Source organism: Typopeltis vanoorti, chromosome 10, assembly GCF_054136105.1.
Source record: "Typopeltis vanoorti isolate ZY-2024b chromosome 10, IOZ_Tvanoo_1.0, whole genome shotgun sequence".
NCBI classification, from domain to species: domain Eukaryota; kingdom Metazoa; phylum Arthropoda; class Arachnida; order Uropygi; family Thelyphonidae; genus Typopeltis; species Typopeltis vanoorti.
The window spans coordinates 97,660,459-97,680,651 of NC_143558.1; the positions used below are offsets into that span (position 1 = coordinate 97,660,459).

General features: G+C 33.8%; 1 protein-coding gene across 2 annotated transcripts in view; it reads left to right on the top strand.

The window, feature by feature from the left end:
- LOC150102617 (serine/threonine-protein kinase VRK1-like) overlaps positions 1–20,193 on the top strand; it is a 254,789-nt gene that overhangs the window by 149,375 nt on the left and 85,221 nt on the right. For both annotated transcript variants that reach the window (XM_090398681.1, XM_090398682.1), the window contains exons 6-7: positions 885–1,081; positions 10,655–10,753. In XM_090398681.1, coding sequence (XP_090254807.1) covers positions 885–1,081; positions 10,655–10,753 — 296 coding nt within the window. The remainder of the gene's footprint in view (positions 1–884; positions 1,082–10,654; positions 10,754–20,193) is intronic.

The window sequence follows — 20,193 nt, forward strand, 5'->3', positions numbered from 1 at the left end:
AAATCAGCACAACTGGAAAAGAACTTGGATTTAATGAACTGTATAATGAAGGTGAGAGAAACTTGCTCGATTCCCATACAGAACATTTAAGCAAGAATGATCTCCTTCAACTAGAACAGCGTGCATATGAAGAAGAAGATAAGGAGTGTGAACAAAAAGAGAATGTTACAGTTAAGAAGCTAACTGCAAAAGAATTTGAGCTAGCAGCATGCTAAGAAAATTTTGTTTGATGCTGATCGTGATATGGAACGAAGCTTCAAAGTCCGCCAAAATCTTGATAAAGCTATCGCAAATTGCATGACAAGATGAAAAATTCGACCACTATACAAACATCTTTACTTAAGTTTTTTTTGTAAAAAAAGTAGCTCAATCATATGTTTATACATTAAATAAAAATTTAAGCAATTCATTTTTATTAACTGTGATGATTTTATCCTCTAAATATTGCTTATGCTGTAATTTTTTTCCAAATTGATGCTAACTGATGGATTAATTAATCACATTAAGCAAGGTTTACCTGTATTTGAATGTTAATATAATATAAAATTTTTATTTACCCATATAATACATTTGTCAATGAGTACTTCTTCGTGACCTGCAAATCATTACCTGCTTTGAGATATACCATTTCATCTGTATGAATCATATGATTTAGTAAATTTTAATTTAAAAAAAAAAAAATGACTGTTTCGGCCACTTTCTGATTGTTTTTTCAGGTAGAGAAGAGATGGAAAAATGCCAGTTGAAGTTCATAAAATTGCATATTTATTTTATCATTTTATGTGTTTGTTTATTTTTTTATTTTTATATTATCACTGTATGTATTTGTAATTTTGTTTTTAAATTTATACAAATATGGTTTATTTATTATTTTTTATTTCTAGTTGAGGAGTGGATGCAGAAGAAGAAACTAGATTATTTAGGAATGCCAAAATTCATTGGTTCAGGATCACATGAGTATAAGGGCGTGAAGTATCGTTTTATGGTCATGGAAAGATTTGGTGAAGATTTACAGAAACTTCTTGAAAAAAATAATAGAGTGTTTTCTCTTAAAACTGTATACACTCTAGGAGTTAAAATTGTGAGTTGTGTTTCTTTGTATGTATGTGCTCAGATTTATAATTATCATCATCATCAAATTCCAGCCATGTACCCTAAAGGGATGTACAGGATATAATAGTACTACATGAAAAATTTACATCATTACTAACTTTCTATCTATAATTTTCTTCCAAATCAGCCTGTTACTTGTCAAGACTCCAACATTATCAGATCTTATATTTCTATCATCTAAGGCACTTTGTACTGTATCAATCCACCTATATTTTGGTCTTCCTCTGGGGCATTTTCCTGCCAACCTGGCAGAGAACACTTGTTTTGCTAATCTTTCCTCACCCATTATGTTTATGTAACCATACCACCTGAGATTAGCTCTGCTAATGCATTGGATTCCTACAATGTCAATTTCTTTCCTAATACCCTCATTTTTAATATCATATTGCAATTGATGCCATCTGTTCATGCCCCTAATCTTTCTCAGGACTCATATTTGCAGTCTATAGTCTTTGGTCAAGTGTTTTACTTCTAACCCAGCTGTCAGATCTATAAGTTAAAACTGGGTTGAACACTGTCTATACAGTTAATTTAGTGTTCCGATTAATTTCTCTCTTATTCCATATGAATTTATTCAATTGACTTCCTACCCATACCAACTTTGTTGATTCTGCTGTCTATTTCCATATTTAATTTACCATCTTTACTAAAAATCATACCTGAGTAGTTGAAATGTTTTACTTGGCCACAGGTTCTCCATTCACAATGCAGTTGACATTTTCAACAATTCTGCCTATTTTCATTGTCTTTGTCTTTTTATTGCTGACCTTCATACCATATCTATTACAACAGTTATTCAATTTAGTCAGGGAATCTTGCAGACTTGTAGCAGATTTATTTAGAAGTATAACATCATCTGCATAAAGCAAAGAGCTGACATTATAGATAATGAATAACAGTGGGGATAATATACATCCTTGTCTGACACCAGATTTAACATTAAACCATCTTTCTGTACTTCCTTCAATTCTTACTGTGACGTACAACTTAAATAAAGACTAAGTATTGCTTGATATAATGCCCCATTGACACCATATAATTGTAGTATTGAATAACTTCTCTCTTGGCACCTTGTCATATGCCTTTCCCAGATAGACAAAACTTAAATACAGATCTTTGTTATATTCCCATGATTTCTCAGCTATTTGTTGTAAAGTGAAGATCTGATCCTGACAGCCTCTATTTGGCCTGAATCCAGCTTGTTCTTCACCAAGTTTTCTTCCACAATTCTTCTCAACCGTTTCTCAAGTATACTTGCATAAATCTTACCAGGCACACTCAGTAGGGAAATACCTCAGTAATTCTCACATTCAGTTTTATTTCTCTTTTTATATATGGGTACTATGAGAGCTCTACTTTAATCATCGGGAATTCATCCCTCTGTCCAGGACTTCTGAATTATGCAGTGAAGCCACTGTAAGAATTTTATATTACCATACTTCAGCATTTCTGGTCGAATATCATCTACTCCTGCTGCCTTTCCACATTTCAAGCCTTTGATAGCTTTTTCTACTTCAAGTATGGATATGTATTCCTGACTGTATACCTATTGAGCGTTTTTTTACCTCGTATCTCTAGCGCCCTCTTTCACTCAAAACTTTCTACCCGACTCCTGATTCATTCCTATCTTCCGTACGATTGCCGCGTCTTCCCGGAAAAAAGATTGTGCTTGTGCCGTTCGCACGTAAGCAAATTGCCGTGGGCTACAATTTATCCGAGGTTGTCGTTAATGGACTTTGATCCTTCTTTATTATGCTCTAACATATATGTTATAGAGAAACTTCTTACATTATAATCCTTTTATAATAAAAATGACCTTTTTTTCACTTTTAATTAATATTACAAAAAATTTGTATTAGTACAATTCTTTAAACAAAATTGGTATCTTCACTTATTTACAAGCATTTCCCCTTTTAGTTTTTTTCATTTTCTTGTTAAATTCTGAATGAGATATTTCTTAGTAAAAATATTTTCATTCAAAATTCAACAGCACCCCATTTATAATTAATTATTATTATTATTATACTGGCACTTCCATGGAGTCCGAAGACCCAGTCTATCCACACAATCTATCATACCTCTCGTTGAACCCATTAACAGAAAAAGCACTCACAACTGACTGTGGCAACCCGTTCCACCCTTGACCACTCTCAAAGCAAAAAATTTAGTCCTCACATCCCCTACTGACCACTACTTTATTCAACTTCCAGAAATGATTCCTAGTTCTGGTCGCCCTAGCCCAGTGGTTCTCAAAGGGCGCACTGGTGTGCCCTCGAAGATTTCCGGGTGCACCCTGTGGTATTCCAGATATAGTTATAGTTACTCTATTATACCTTTTCATTACGGATATAACGCTCTTTTTGTAAACACATCATTATTATGTTAATTAACAGTGGTTTTTCTTGCAAAGAGAACAAGAATATGGTTTATTCTTGTTGTGTATATTACTTATTTTAAAAGTGTTGGAAGTGGATGTTATGTGCATATTACTTATTTTCAGATAAATACACCCAAATAAAATGAATAGATTTCTCAAAAAGAGGCATGATATTGAAGAATCGGATTCTGGAAGTGAGCAAAAGTTAAGTGCAAGTAAGAAAGCAAAATCGTGGCCTACTCGTAAATATAATGAAAGTTATTTAAGCTTTGGTTTATCTTGGACTGGAAGTGAAGATCATCCTTTGCCGCTATTTTTAGTATGTGGATGTGAAATGGCAAATGAATCATTGCTTCCTAGTAAATTGAGTAAACATTTTAAAACTATACACTCTGATTTACAAGATAAATCTGTAAGTTTTTTCAAGAGATTGTCTGAACAGCAAACAAAAGCGGCAAATTCTTTTAAAAGTATAATGACTGTTTCTGATAAAGCTCAAATCGCTTCTTATCAAATCTCAGAACTGATTGCAAAAAATGAAAGATCATACTTTAGGTGAGTCACTTATTTTGCCTGCATGCAAAAAAATGGTCATGACAATGCTAGAAAATGAAGCAGCAATGAAAATAAGCAAGATTCCTCTGTCCAACGATACAGTTCACAGGCGTATTATAGAAATGTCTTCTGATATCGAGAAAAATGTATGCAGTAATAAACTTCAGTATTTAAATTTTGCATTGCAAGTTGATGAGTCAACAGACATTACCAACAAGGCGCAACTCTTAGCATTCGTCCTTTTTATTAATGAAGATCAAATAGTAAATCGGTTTCTTTTTTGCAAAGAATTAAGAGTGTCTACAAAAGGTGAGGACGTTTTTAACATTTTGAATAGCTATCTTGGTAAATGGCAGTTAACATGGAAGTCGTGTGTAGACATTTGTACAGATGAAGTCCCTTCCATGGTAGGCTGTGTTAAGAGCCTTACATCTTTTGTAAAAAAACAAAATGAGAATGTTATCGTAACTCACTGCTTTCTTCATAGGGAAGCCTTGATGGCAAAAACATTGGGAGAAAAATTAAGAGAAGTTTTAGATCAAGTTGTTCAGATGGCAAACTTTATTAAAACAAGACCTGTCAAATCGCGTTTATTCTAAAAAGCTTTGTATATGGATATCGATATGGATTCACAACACAGATGGCTGCTTTTACACACTGAGGTGAGGTGGCTGTCAAGGGAGAAAGTACTTACCTGTGTGCACGAGCTACAACAAGAACCTCTTGCATTTTTTGAAGAGTTGAAACAATTACATTTTTGTAACCTCCTTCGGTGCGAATTTTGGATTGCCAGGTTACAGTATTTGGCCGATATATTTCAGTAGCTCAATATTTTGAATACTAGCATGCAAGGGAAAGAAGAAAATATTCTCACATCCACTGACATAATGAAAGCGTTCCAGAGAAAACTACAGATTTGGAAAAGAAAAGCTGTTGAAGGTAATTTGGAAATGTTTCTATTGGTAAGTAACACTTGCATAAATGAAACACTTCCAATAATAGTTGAACATTTAACAAGTTTAGAAGAAAAATTGAGTTCTTATTTTCCATCACTTAACACTGAACAATACGATTGGATTAGAAACCCATTTTTGGAAACTTCAAGTGATTTTGGTTTAACATTAACAGAAGAAGAAGAACTGGCAGCTATATCCACTGATCATGGATTGATGATTAAACATAAGGAATTGTCTCTTGAAGCCTTTTGGATTTCTATGAAAGAAGAATATGTGTCAATATCTAAAAAAAGCTTTGAACATTTTACTACAATTTTTAACATGATATTTATGTGAATTAGGATTTTCTACCCTCACCACAATTAAGTGTAAAAAGAGAGGAACTCTTCAATGTATTGACGAGGAAATGAGAGTTTGCCTTTCAAATATATGCCCAAACATTGAAGCAATCGCTAGGACACATCAGGCTCATGTTTCTCATAAACACAAGAATGAATAAACTTAAGGTATGTTTCATTTTATTATTTTTTTTCTGTAATATTTGACTTAATTATTATAACATATTTCTCAGAAATGTGTATATAGTGCGCCTACAATTATTTGTAGGATTTTAAATGCACCCTGACTTCGAAAAGTTTGAGAACCACTGTTCTAGCCAAATGCTGAAATATTTCATCTGCATCTATCCTATAAAACCCTTTAAGCAACTTAAATGTTTTTATCATATCCCCTCTTTCTTTGTTATCAACCAACTTCTGCAATCCACACACCTTAATCTATCCTTATGGGGCACATTTAACAGGCCACTCCCCTCTGAATCCTCTCCACTGCTTCCACATCCCAAAGAAACCAAGTGGACCAGACTTGAGCACAGTAATCCAGTGAGTGTATCAAGGCTTTATAAAGAGGAATAAACTTCCTTATCTCTACTGGTTAATGTGTTCTTTACTAGCCAAGTAATCTTATGTGCAATCTTAGCAATGTGTCTTCTAAACTTTAACTCTTTGTCTACCACCATCCCTAAATCTCTAGCTTCATCTATTTGCTGGAATACAGTAGCATCAGTGTGATAAACGACTTGTAATCTGCTTATCCCAAAATGTATAACTTTATATTTCTCGACATTAAAATGGCACCAATTAACTTTTGCCCATACTGACAATCCATTTAATTCATCCTCCACATCGCCTTGATTAACTATTACTCTACCTAATGTTGCATAATTAGCAAACAACTGAATATTTCCTTTCAGGTTATTTCCTTTATCATTTATGTACAAATTAAACAGCAATGGTCTGAGTACTGAATCTTGTGGCACACCACTAGTCACCTGCTTTCGCCTCGATTCTTCCCCTCCATATACCACTTTTTGATATCTGTCCAGCAGCAGCCATCCTTATATTCACTGTCATATCCATCCCCATTTGTTCTAATTTTCATAACAGTATTCCATGTGGTATTCTGTTAAATGCCTGTACAACATCATCACGTAGCCATTTCCTTTATCCAACTCAACTGTTACTCTGTTATAAAAAGTTAGTAAATTACTAAGACATGACTGACCCTCATCCAAAATTATATTTTATCTACCCATTCTTGAATTCTCTTTTTTACTAATTTTTTTAGTACTTTTACCACCATGCTTGAGATACTGATTGGTCTATTATTTGCCACAGAACCTCCCTTATGCAAAGGAATAATTTTGCCCTCTTTCCACTTCTTTGGAACTCTACCAGAGCTAAGACTTAAATTAAACAGCTTAGTCAAAGGCATTGCCAGTTCTCTTGCACATTCTCACAGAACCCTAGTTGATATCCCATCTAATCCCACATCTGTATTTACATTGAGATTCTGCAATGTCCTAAGAAATTCCAATTCATCCACCTCTGTTCCCACATTAGTGTCTGTCACATAGGTTAAAGCAGTAATCTCACTAGGAAGATATATGTTTGCAAAGTGGTCACTCGTTAACTCAGCTATTTTATCTGCTTCGGTCTCCTCATGACCATCATCACTCATTAATGTTAATCTTCCATAGTCATTCTTCCTCTTACTTGCCACATAACAAAATAAGTCTTTGGGATTTCCTTTGGCCTGCTTGGCTAAATTCTTCTAATAATCTGATTTGCCTTCCTTGCCATGGTGTGGTCACTTTTTTGAGCCTCGTGCTGTTCATGACTTTGCTGGTCACCTTTCTCTTTATATACCTTCCACAGCATTTTTCTTCTTCTGCAGCTTGTGCTTAATGATATTATTCATTCATCTCCTACCTGATTAACCCTCCTTATGCTAGGTATAAAATTTAATACTGTCTCCTCTAGATGACCCTTAACTATATCCCATGCACTACTAACATCCTTACACTGCAGTGTTTTATGCCATGGTACAGATTTAAGATTCTTCCTAAGCATGTCATAATCACCTGCCTTGTAGTTCCAAAAATATTCCTTCTTGATAGAATATTCCTCATGTTTTACGATTTCCCTAAGTCAAAACTGCATGGTCACTTTCGCCAATTGGAGGCAGTGTTGCCACCTTGGTTATGGATGGCTCTTCTGATCCTATAACCAGGTTCAATACTTTCCCACCCCTAGTCCCTTCCATCACATGCTGCTTTAAGTAATTATCTCTCAACAGGTATATAAATTCTCTTTCCTTTCTGCATTGTGATCTTTCTTCCTTCCAGTCTATGTCTCCATAGTTGAAGTCCCCATAATAATCACTCGACCTGTGTTCATTGTACTAATTTAGCAATGGATGTCTTCCAGATCATCTGTGAAACTCCCTAGCCTATAGTAACAACCAATTGCATAATTTGTCTTACGTCTTAATCTCACACCAGATTCATCAAATGAACAGCCACCCTCCCACCTGTCTCCTATTCTTTTTGGTTGCAATTCGACTACTATCATCAGCAGTACACCTCCCCCATCCTATCTTCCCTGAAAATGCTAAATCCTTCACATTCAGTCCCTCTAACTACAAACTGCTGTTAACCAAGTCTCACTAATGCCTATAACTTTTGGTGCGGTTGTACTAATCAATGGCAAAAACTCATTCGTCTTGTTTCTAATACTTCTAGCATTAGTATATAGAAACGGCAACATCCCTTTATTCCCCCCACCCACCTTTACTTCTGAATTGACTACCCTATTCAATATTTTTCCTTGAGAGACTAAATTCCTCACTAGGTCATTCTCACACTCACTCTCTTCATGGATACCTTCACACAAACTCACTTGTTCCACTCTAATTGCTTAAGTTTCCTTGGATTTGCACGTCAGCATGCTCTGTAAACGAAGCTCTCTCCCTCTCCAGACACCTAACACCAGAACCATTCAGATGTAGTCCATCTGCATTGTACAAATCCTTCTTTCCATCAGAGACCACAGATCCACAAATTCTACATCATTCTTTTGCACACTCTACGTGTAGCCTCATTGGCTATCAATGTCCTCCTCAGTTTGTCTCTATCATAGCATTACAATCTTCACCTATCATTTTGGTGAAGGTGAAGATTGTAACTCACAGATGAGATATTTCTAAATAATGATGTATAAAATTTATATAAGTAGCAGAGATCAAAAAAGGAGGAAATGTTTATAACATTTAACATTACAGAAGAAGGTAAACCTTTTTGAATAGATGATGGTTTCAAAGTAGAATAATGTCAAAACATTTGAAAATGGTTATGTGAATGCTGTTCAGTTAAAGAAGAAATAAACACTAAACAATAATCTTAATTGCTCAAAGGACTAATGCCATCCACAATATATTTACAAAGAATTGTTGGCAAGAAAGAAATTTGGAATATTTGGAGGGTGGTTAGCAATGTTCCCTCTAAGTTGCACACATGCATTGCTATGCAATAGCCTTTGCACACTTGCACAGAATAGATGGCAAAGATGATGCACTTAATTACTACGCCATCGAAAGATAGCAAGGAAATCAAAAATATGTTACACACTTTTTCAAAAATCACTTCCCAATAACCCTTTAATGTATAGGATAGCAATAGTTTTACTGTAATCTACGTTATCTGCATTTTCAGGTGTAGAATTTTATTGATAGTATTTTAGCTTTAGCCTTTGTTTATAAATTCATTGCTAATAATTTGTAACTCTTGCTTAAGAACTCATATATCTTTTATTTTTTGAGTGTTAATGTCTATTATGCTAGTCATCCTATTATAAAATGTAACTAAATTACTAAACCTCGACCCCCCCCCCCAACAAACTTATGCTGCTCTCTCAAAATTCCATCTCCTTCCATTCTCATCACTCCATGTTTGTATTCTCTCTCTCTAACCAGCATCTCTCATTCCTTTACCAGTACACTTGGTATACACAGTGGCCTATAGTTTGACATTACTGACTTGGATTCAATGACCTTATGCAGTGGCATTATTTTTCCTTCTTTCCACTCTTCTGAGACTATCCCTGTTGTCGAACTTCTGTTGAACAACCAAGTCACAGGTACATCCACCTTTTTTGCACATTCCCTTAATATATGTAGTGATATTCCATCCAATCCCACACCCTTATTAACATCAAGGTTACTTAATTTTTAAACACTTACCATTCTTATCCTATGAGTTGTTTGTCCTCCTTTCTATTGCTATTCGATGCTACTCTTAGCCCCCCCCCCCCTACATGAAATACACTAACAAAATACTCATTAAATATCTCTATGATACGTTTAGCAGATGTGACTCTTATTCCATCTGCATCAACTAAAGTCAGCCTTCCATATTTGCCCTTTCTTCTCCTAGCAATGTAATTATAGAATTCTGTAGGGTTTTGCTTTGCTGCTTCAGCCACTCTCTTTTCATGTGCCAATTTCTCTTTCCTTGCTACACTTGTCACAATCCTAGCTTGCATCTTATACTCCTCATGCTGCTGATGGGTTCCTCCATAACATCCTCTTTTTCAGAAGTTCCTGCATAATTCCATGATTCATCCATTTCATTTCTACTTTATTCATCCTCCAAACCTGGGAATACATTCTAACATTGCCCTAAGTAATTTATTCAGACCACATCCCAGTCACTACTGATTTTTCTCTCTTTCAACTGATCAAGCTACTGCATATCACCAATCTAATTTATTGTAGTCCCCCTTTGTACTTCCTTACATATCTCTTGTTCCACGAAGCTCGTACCTGGCTAGCCATTCTCCATGTCATAACCACATTTTATAATTTGTCTACAATTAATCCCTTGTTGCTTTTTTTGTGGTCACATAAAATTAGTTAATTTTTTTTTAACACAGTTCATAATTTGAATGAAATAAGTTTAATTTTTAAATATGTAATAATGTTTTGCGATTTTATATCATGAACAAAGTTGCTATTTTGTTCATTATATAGAAATTCAATTAAATAGGAATTTTTAAATGCATAATATTTAAAAATAACATTATATTGAATATGAACAAATTCATATTTGTTTCATTTTTATATCAGGAAAACAGATAATTCAGAAAATCTTTTTTTAAAAACAAGAGTTCCACTTCAGATTAATATCATATTAAAACTCTGTACTGAGATTTATTGTGTTACTAACAATTTGATTCTAAAAGAATGAATACTTCCTATATATATCTTTATGATAAGATATACAGGAAGTATGCATTAATGTAAAAAATCTTTTCAGTTGGATATTTTGGAATACATTCATCATTTTGGCTATATTCATGCTGATGTTAAGGCATCAAATTTGTTGTCTGGATATGGAAAAGGAAAGCAAAATCAGGTAATTTAAGATATTTTCATTCTTGCTTTAGTATGTCTCCTAAATTCAAGTTTTTTTTTTTTTAATGTTTGTGCACATGTTTCTAAAAGAGGTCTTTAAAAAAAAATACTTTTATTTTATTTGCATTTTTTTTTTTTTTTTGCACTAATGTTTTCCTTTAGTTCACTAAAGGAAAACATTAAACTCAACAATACAAATAAAGAAAAGTTTTTTTTTATTATTATAGTGGTGAAAGTATTAAGTTAGCTTTGAAAAAATAAACTACAAAATGCTGTTTAGAAAAAAAAAAACTGCCACAAATGTACATTTGTCATGAACACCATAGTAAAATATTTATCCTATTCAGGACTTTTTGATGAAGTGTAGTATATTATTTCAACCATTTTATTCCTCTGATTTGTGTACACCCAGAGGTTTTTTTTTTTTTTCCCTTGTTATTGAATTTAGCTTGAGAAAAGGAAGGAATTTAATAAGACATTTAAAAAAAAATGTGCAATTAAAGATCGTCCCTTTTAAAAAATATTCCAAGAATGCTGGAGTATTCTTTAAAATAAATGAGTAATTTATATGGAAAATAGTTCAGGGAAAATTTTTCTCAGACATAATACCTGCAAAAAATAAAATAGATACTTAAATCTGTGGACATTGAGAACAAAATTTTCATATTGTTTCGTAACTGTATCACTGAACTTTCTCTTTTCTAGATTTTCAACCAAAAATGGTAGTAGTAGCAGAAATCACACCATTTCTAAGATTCTGTAATAAGTTTATTTTATACAAATATTCCATTCAGGTCATTAAAAATGATTGAATAATTCATGACAGGAAATACGAATAGGAAATTTACATGCCATTGTTGCCTGTGTTTATCTTTATACTGAAACTACAGGTAAATAATATCAGTCATGTATTAGCGAACGTTTGCACATAGAGAAATTATTTCATTTCGGATTGCTTATCCATAAATACAAACATTTGTCAGAATATAATTCCTTGAGTTTTTAACTATGGATTGTAAAATCTTCAAATTATATCAATACTGATATCAGTATTATCTAATACGGTATTGTGACATCAGTTAATGATATCACAAGACTGAATTAGGAAATATGCTGTGAATTTATTAAGTCTTTACTGGATTTAGCCTCTCATCTTCGATGCATAAAAGCACTTGTCAGAAACAATGAGGCACTACTACCAAGTCTGACAGCCATTGGAAATTGCAATGAAAAAAGCAAGTGCTTTCTCTGGAATAGAAATACCTATATCTATAAGGCTGAAGGTTTCTTTAGAATTAGTCTCCCAGATTTTCAGCAAATTAAGGTAACCATACTTGTGAGATAGAGTGCTTTGTTACTGCTCCTAAGTCCAAAAATGTCCTTTCGGATAAATAAAGCCCTTCTGTGTAGTATTGTTGTTTTTCTTCCTTCTGATCCTATGTGTGGAAGATGTTAAAAGAATGGCCAGACCTGGCTCACCATAATAATGGTCTAACCATGAAGAAATGTTAGCATATGTCTTGAAGAACATAAAAAATATACACACGAAAAAGTAGGCTAACTTATAGAACACGTATTACTTCAAGTGGCATTTGTCTATTACTCAAATGACGAAGTTAGTCATTAGAGTAACAAATAAAATTTGCTACTTTTCTGTATTAACTTATTTATTAAAAATATGTGTTGACCCACTTTTAAACCACACTTTCCTTGATTTAAAAGTGATGTGATTATATTTATATATATCTCTTTGGCTTATCTTTTTCAGAATATCCCATGGATGTGGAACAGCAATAATTTTGCTCTGATCCTGTGTGTCATGGGAGATGAGGAGATTATAGAATTTTATCTATTTTACAGATACTGTACGCATTGATAGGTACAGATACAGATGACCCTCACTATAACCTACCAAACAAATCCTAACCAAATCCATATAGGCACAGTAACATTCTACTGAAAATTCATTATAACAAACCATAGTCCCATAGTTCTGCATAGTGAGTTAGTCAGCTGTATTTAGTTTAGTTCAGTGGAAAGTGCTTAAGGATACTCTGTTATTGGCTAGGTATATATGTGAATAATTTATATAAGGATCTACCTTTGTGCATGTATGTAAAGTTTTACAATTAAAACAAAAAATTATAATGAACTGTTTGAAATACTTATAGTTAAGAGGGTAAAATTTTTTTCCTTGCTTTTTATTATAGTGAAGCATGTTTTTGCAGTCTGCTTAAATCTACTAAAAAAAAAGTATCGAATTAGTTGAGTCTGGATCATGATCGCAAATAACAAACATGACATCAACATAGCATATATAGACTATAAGTTTTAGTATATGTGGCTGTGGTTTCTAAATATTTAGCATAAAAATTGTCCAAAGGGATAGGACCAAAGATAATACTATCTAATTCTTTGAATATTTCATTTCTTCTTATGAATGCTGATATATACATTAACAGTGAATTTCAACAGCTTAAAAGGCTCTGGGAAAAGAAAGATGTGATCGATACTGTAGTAGTAATAATGCAAAATTACAATCTTACGGAACCCTTTTCCTAACAGAAAATTCAGATTTTCTCCTTTCATCTGAAGGTGGCATTTTTGCATATGTTTTCTTTTGTGTTGACCCACTATGATGTGTCAAAGTGTTTAAAACTTTAAAAATCTCTTCTTTTCAATCTTTTATGGCTAAAAATAGCTATGCCTCATTTTATCCAGTTAATTTGCTGTCTCTGTTATTCTCCTAATGCCTCCATCCATTTTATTGGAAGAACATTTCAGTTTTCTTTCTTTAAATGCTGATTTTCATCAGTCCATTCATGGCTTTTCTTTATCAATTGCAGTGATCCAGCAGATAAAAAAAGCTGAGCCATTTGCTGTTTATCACTGATCTCACACTTATCAGATAACTTGAATCAGTCTCTGACTGTGGAATCACGTGTATCACAGTAAAAATTAAGTTTATTATACAGATATTTCATCTTGTGTATTGTAAGACATCATCAGTACAAACAGTGAACAACAATAAGAAATTTGAATAAAGAACAGTGCAGTGCATGCATTAAATTGGAATCCCTCTATGTATACAGTCATGTATTCATAGGTTAAAACTACTGGGCTGAAAATAAAATTAAAATAGTTGAGTTAAAAACTAGATTACAGATTTGTTTAATGCAGTTTAGGATGACACAATTTAGGAATAGTAAGGTAGATTGAGGTTAGGTCAATGAAATAGAGCTTCTCCACTTTCTTTGTATAAACATTCATGGTTATATATATTGATCTGTGTAGTAGCTTGGTGTTTTCAATCCTATGTTGTGCCAGGCTAGATTTGTGAGGTTTGATAAGCTGGATGTGGTCTTTATGTTCAAAGATACATTTATTGGCAGATCTTCCTGTTTGTCCATAGCAAGACAAGTTGCACAAACATGATACTTTGTATATGCCGGATAGCATCAGTGAAGAGAGTTTCTTCTTTTGGAGAAGGTAGCAGGTTATGAATTTGATTGATGGGTTTATGGATAGCAATGAGTTTATATTTTTTTTCATAGAGACATCTTTAATACATTCGCTGCCAACTACGAGTATACTCGTAGTTGGTATATGAGCTTCACAAGCCAACTACGAATATACTCGTATGACACTTACTGCCAGCAATGAGATCACTAGTACTGACCTTGAAGAAGTGAAAGTGCTTGGCGTGTGGAGCGTAGCAGGAAAGTGTGTATACTTGTAGTTGGTATATGAGCCTCACAAGCCAACTACGAATATACTCATACCAACCTTGAAGAAGTGAAATTGCTTGGCTTTTGGTATCAAACTATGCCCGAGGAGCGTGGTAGCGAACGTGTTAATATATGATATAGTATAGGAGTCCTATGGGCTTCTTCTTGTCTGGGTTGCTGTACAGGAGAGTTGCTAATTATTTTCTGAGTTATTCTTGGATTATAACCACTTAGTAAGACTGTTTGTTTGATAGTTTCCAGTTCCTGTTCTAGAGATTCTTCAGAGAAGCAAATTTTGTGTGCTCTTGATGCTAGGGATTTTATGATGTCATATATTTTAGATGGATGATGGTGGCTGATGTATAGTGGATATAGTGACATGTAAAAGTTGGTTTTAGGTAGAAATCAAAATGGATCCATCTTAGTTATGTTAGATGTGTATATCTAGAAAGGAAATACCTTTTGATGATTCTTTTTGTAGTGTAAACTCAATATGAGGATGTAGGGTGTTACTTTTTTTATAGAAATGTTCTGATTCTGTGTGCTTCTTTCTTCTAGGTGTTCAAGATAAAAGTTGGTAGGGTAAGTTATAGGGATGAGCTCATTGCAGTTCCTTCCACTTGTTTGTATATTTTATATTTCCACATGAAGTAACCAGATGTAATTTTAAATTTGATTACGTCCACTCCATCACTTGATCACTCCATCACCTAACTTAGCCAACTATTATCTTGAACACCTGGAAGAAAGAATCTTCTCTCTGAACCCAAAACCTACAGTTTAACTGTGGTTTTGGGTCTCATTGAGCCATCTTTGCAGTTTGGAGTCGCACCGAATTGCAATCATTTCTAAAAAAAAAATAAATGAATAAATAAAATAATCAATGCTGCACCTCCTTGTATTAAGTTCCAACTAGAAAAAGAATCATCAAAAGGTATTTCCTTTCTAGATGCACACATCCATTTTGACTTATACCAAAAAACCAACTTGTACAGGTTGCTAACTGGAAACTATCTAACAATCCTTGCTAAATGGTAAACATATTTGCCCTTTATACCAATTATATCCTTTATGCCTTTAATATACTTTTCAGAGAATTTAAAACTTGAGAAGTTCTTTTTAATCTTTAATGATTAAAAATATCATTGCCTCCATCCATTCTGAATTTTCTTTGAAAGATGCTAATTTAAAGTTTATAATACATACTTTAGTCTCTTTCAAAGTACTCTCCATGTGAGTCAGTGCACTTGTCCCAATGTTTTTTCCACTGCTGGAAACAGTTCTGGAATACTGTTTATAGCCTCCAGTGAGTTTTCTTTCACTTCTTCCACATCAGTGAATCGCTGCTCTTTAATGGTTTTCTTTATCCGTGGGGGTAAAAAAAAAAAGTCACATGGAGAGAGGGAGAAAGAGAGATTGGGTGAGGAACAACCGACATATTGTTTTTTGTCAAGAACTTTTCATTTGCAAAAATTCGCTGGCACGAACTCCATGACAAATTTGTCTCTTCAGAAGCTTGCTCATTGGTCTGTCAACAATCTTCATTGATTGCCTGGCAAACTTTTTCAATGTTTTAATCATTTCTGCTTGCCGAAGGTTGGCCAGATCATGGTTTCAACTGGGGACTTATCAGTTGAAGACTGATATGTCCCCATTTTTGAAATGAGAAAACCATTAGTAACCCTGCATTTTACCTAAAGTGTCATCCTTAAAGGCTTGCTGAAGCATAACAATAGTCTCAGCTGCAGTTTTACCCAAAAGGAAAACAAAATTTCATGCATACTCTGTTCCTTGTGGTCAGCCATTACAAAATCTACGAACTTGCTTGTAAGCCCCAACAAAAAAGCAGCCAGAACAACAAACCAGTTCACATAGGATGATGCCGTTTGCCAGACTGGCATGGAAAACTGCGCACTCAGGATGCCTAGCAGCAGCAGCAGGCAGCATCTTTAACTAGAAAATGTGTTTGCTTTAAGTTCAGATTCTGGTTATTTTGGGGTAACCCCCCCCCCCCCTTCATATATCAGTGAGCTTTTTCCAGTTGACAGTAATTCTGGTCCATAATTTTGCTGATGACTTTATACTGCATTTTTCTTTCTCGTTTGACAAATCTTTCATTTTCATTGCATTTCATTGCAAACAATTAAAAATATCTACTTCTACAACTTTAAACCATTCTTTATTGAAATTGCCATTGTTAATTTCAGTACTAGCAATACTCAGTCCTGTTTTATTTCTCACAAAAAATAATCCTTCTAGTCTTACTTTTGAAAACATCCATATCTCTGGATAAAATGCAGTTTCTCTGCTTGGGATAATACTAGTCTCATTCTAAAGATAAACTTAGGACAAATATTGCTGCCTCAGTATTCACTAAAGTATGCTTTTTATTTGTCCATGAGGTTAGCCTACTTTGTGCTTCGCAACCATATGCCTGGGGAAGGAGTGTCCTAGGTTCGATTCCTGTCAGAGACGTGAGGAGCTGAAGGATCTTCCTCAGCCATAGCCAAGTTAGCCGGTCTTGGGCGCAGGTAGTAGGGTTTTTCCTGCCAGTTTATCTGGTGTTTTTCATCCCGCAAGCAGGCAAACCGGCCCCGTGAACACACAGGGATACAGCCAAGAATACCTTGAGGCATAGGAGTGACCATTCTATCCTCGTATTTCGGTTATGAAATCCAAGCATGCTTGGAAGGCTGTGGGCCTTAAAGGCCTGTTAAAGCCATTGGGATAGATGCTTTTTATTTTAAGGGGATTACTTTACCTCTGAAGAACTACTCGCCCTGTACAAATCCATTCAGCCATTGATTTTGTTCTCACATTTGGAGTGATGCACCTAAGATCTCACTAAAAAATAAAAACTTGAGTCAGTATAGAAGATAACAGTTAAGTTGATTAATGCCTTGGCTGATCAGTTATCTCTTTTACATAGATGTTCATTTTCTGCCTCTTGCATTTTCTCCAAATATGAAACAGAAATATCTTTTGGCATTTTTGATTCCTCATAAAGGAGTTATAAAACTTGAAGATAACAGTGTTTTGGATATTTAGATTAATTACTTTGAAAAATGATTTAAGTGATGTAACCTGACAGAACTGTAAGGGAGAAATGTTCTCACACAATGAGAGAGAGAGATTGTAGAATTCAGAGCTAAATAACTGGGAGAGACCTCCACATGGCCTGTAAGGAATGCTGCAAAGAACTGATCATGGCTTCTAACCCAATGTCCAGATCACTTTCCTGTATACTCTGTTATTAGATATGTCTGAATAATGAATAAAAGAAGTTATTCTAACAATTTGGACTTAGCGGAATAAACTGCTTAAACCTCACACAGAGATTTGATGATATATCATGATCAAATGTCATGCCTAATGCAGTGTTGGTGTTAAAAGACTGTGCTTTTATTAGGGAACTAGAGTAAAGAATGAAAAAGCACTACTGTAACAATCTCAAACTCAGTACAGTTATAGGCACTGTCACTATAGAAACATATTGAAAAATTATTTTTGTGAATCCCTCCCACAAAATATTGCAAGCTTATTGTAAAACTTTGGTACATTCCTGTCACTGACTTATTGTGATTTCCAATCACGAAAGATTTGTAAACCTATAATGCATTAGTACCATAGGTGAGCTAAGGATTTTTTTTGTCTGTTTTTATTTTATATATATATAGAGAGAGAGAGTCAGGATTAGATTTTTCACTTGGAGACATATTGTTGAGAAATGATGGGGATATAATAACGTTCTGTATTTAAATTTTGTAGATCTTGAGAAGACATGTGACCTTATCACGTCTTTTCTAACCTAAGAAAAAGACTATTCAATGCTATAATTATGGTGTAAATGGGATGTTATATTGAGCAGCCTATATCAAAGTTGCAAGTCATCAGAATAACAGTGAATATAGAGACTGTGAATATAGGCAAGGACATTGAAAAATATCAACATCATCTTGAATGGAGAATGTGTGTGTGTGTGTAAAATATTTTGTCAATTAGGTATAATTTTTTTATCTAAGTTTTGAGAAGAATTAGGGGAGTGAAGAAATGGCAGAATTATATTTAAAAAATGAAGATATTATGAAGGAACTTGACATTGTTAGCATTCAAGAATTTGTGAATGGGCTAATCTCAGGTGGCGTGATTACTTAACATAATGGTAGAGGATAGATTATGAATGCATAGGAGGAGACACTGTTACAATTGTCTCCTCCTATGCATTCATATATACTAAGCCATATACTGATTCAGTGATAAATTTCTTTACATTATGACATTTCATTTGCAAACTTTATCATACATAAATAAAAATCAAATTAACGCTTTAATTGATTCTTATGATAACACACAACATTAAAAAAAGAAAGGAGGGGGAACTATTGTAATTATAACTGATTAAATCAGATAATTTTATACTGTAACATAGTACCATGTGTGGCTTTAAATAATCCAGGAACTTTAAAGACCAAACGTGTTAATTTTTCAAGCCACCACAGGCCTCTAAATAAGCTGGATAGTCTCAAATACACTAGATAATGAAAACTTGAAGACTTGCACAAATATTCATGCCACAGCAGTATTTGAATCCTAAGCCTGTTGGTTGGAGAGCAGATATGTATCCATTCAATGGAGTTAGCATAGGAATTACAGAAACACCATGATTGCTGTTATGATTGGTACAATACCAGTTGGTGTTATTCACATAATCAATGTTACCATGATAAAGACTAAAGCCAGTACTTCTAAATAAGATGTTTTATTTGGGTAATTGTAATCATAAGATGGAAGGAATAGTTTGGCTCAGTACTTAATATGAAGAATAAACTTATTGAAAGGAAAGCAGTAGAGCGATGTAGGGAAATCCAATTTCAAAATTTGAAATTGAATAATGTTGTTTATTTGTGCATATATCATCTATTCCAGATAGCCAAAATAAAGTATCTTATGACCAGAAATGCTTAGATGTGTGGGCATGAAAGTTTTTCATTGACAAAACTGCATAATTCAGATTATCAAATTCTGGATGATTGGAATTGGGCTTTCATAGTACCCATCTGTAAAAAAAAAAAAAAGTAATTTTTTCAGAATTATATTTTCCTTCAGTGTGATTCCAGGTAAGATTTCTGCAAACATACTTTACGGCTAAGAAAAAATTGTGAAAGAGAAACTAGGGTTAAGAGAAGAGAGCTAAAGAACCAGAGTTCAGGTCAAATGGCAGACCACTAATGAACTGGCAGAATGCTGTTTACCTTTCCTATTCAGTGCTAATCCTTCCTTTTTGTATTATTTTTCTATATATACAGTAAAACCCCTTTTTTATACTTTTCAGGGGACTGATGGAAAAAAGTGTAGATAGCAGGAAATGTAAAAAAACATTAATTTAAGGATACTTGTGACATAAGACTGAATGATAAATGCACGTAAACACAAGAAAGATATTTAATTAACCAAATATTTTGGTCTGGAAATAGCAGACCATCCTCAGTGGTATTACAAGAACAGTTTTAAAAAATACAAGCTAGAATATTAACAATAGATCGTTTAAAATAGATATATTTGAAATATTTGGTTAATTAAATATCTTTCTTGTGTTTACATGCATTTATCATTCAAAAAAACATTTTTAAAAGAAGGCTAAAAGATGACTTACTGCTAGTAAGTCATCTTTTAGCCTTTTTTGTAAGTAATTGTAACAGTGTCTCGATTACAA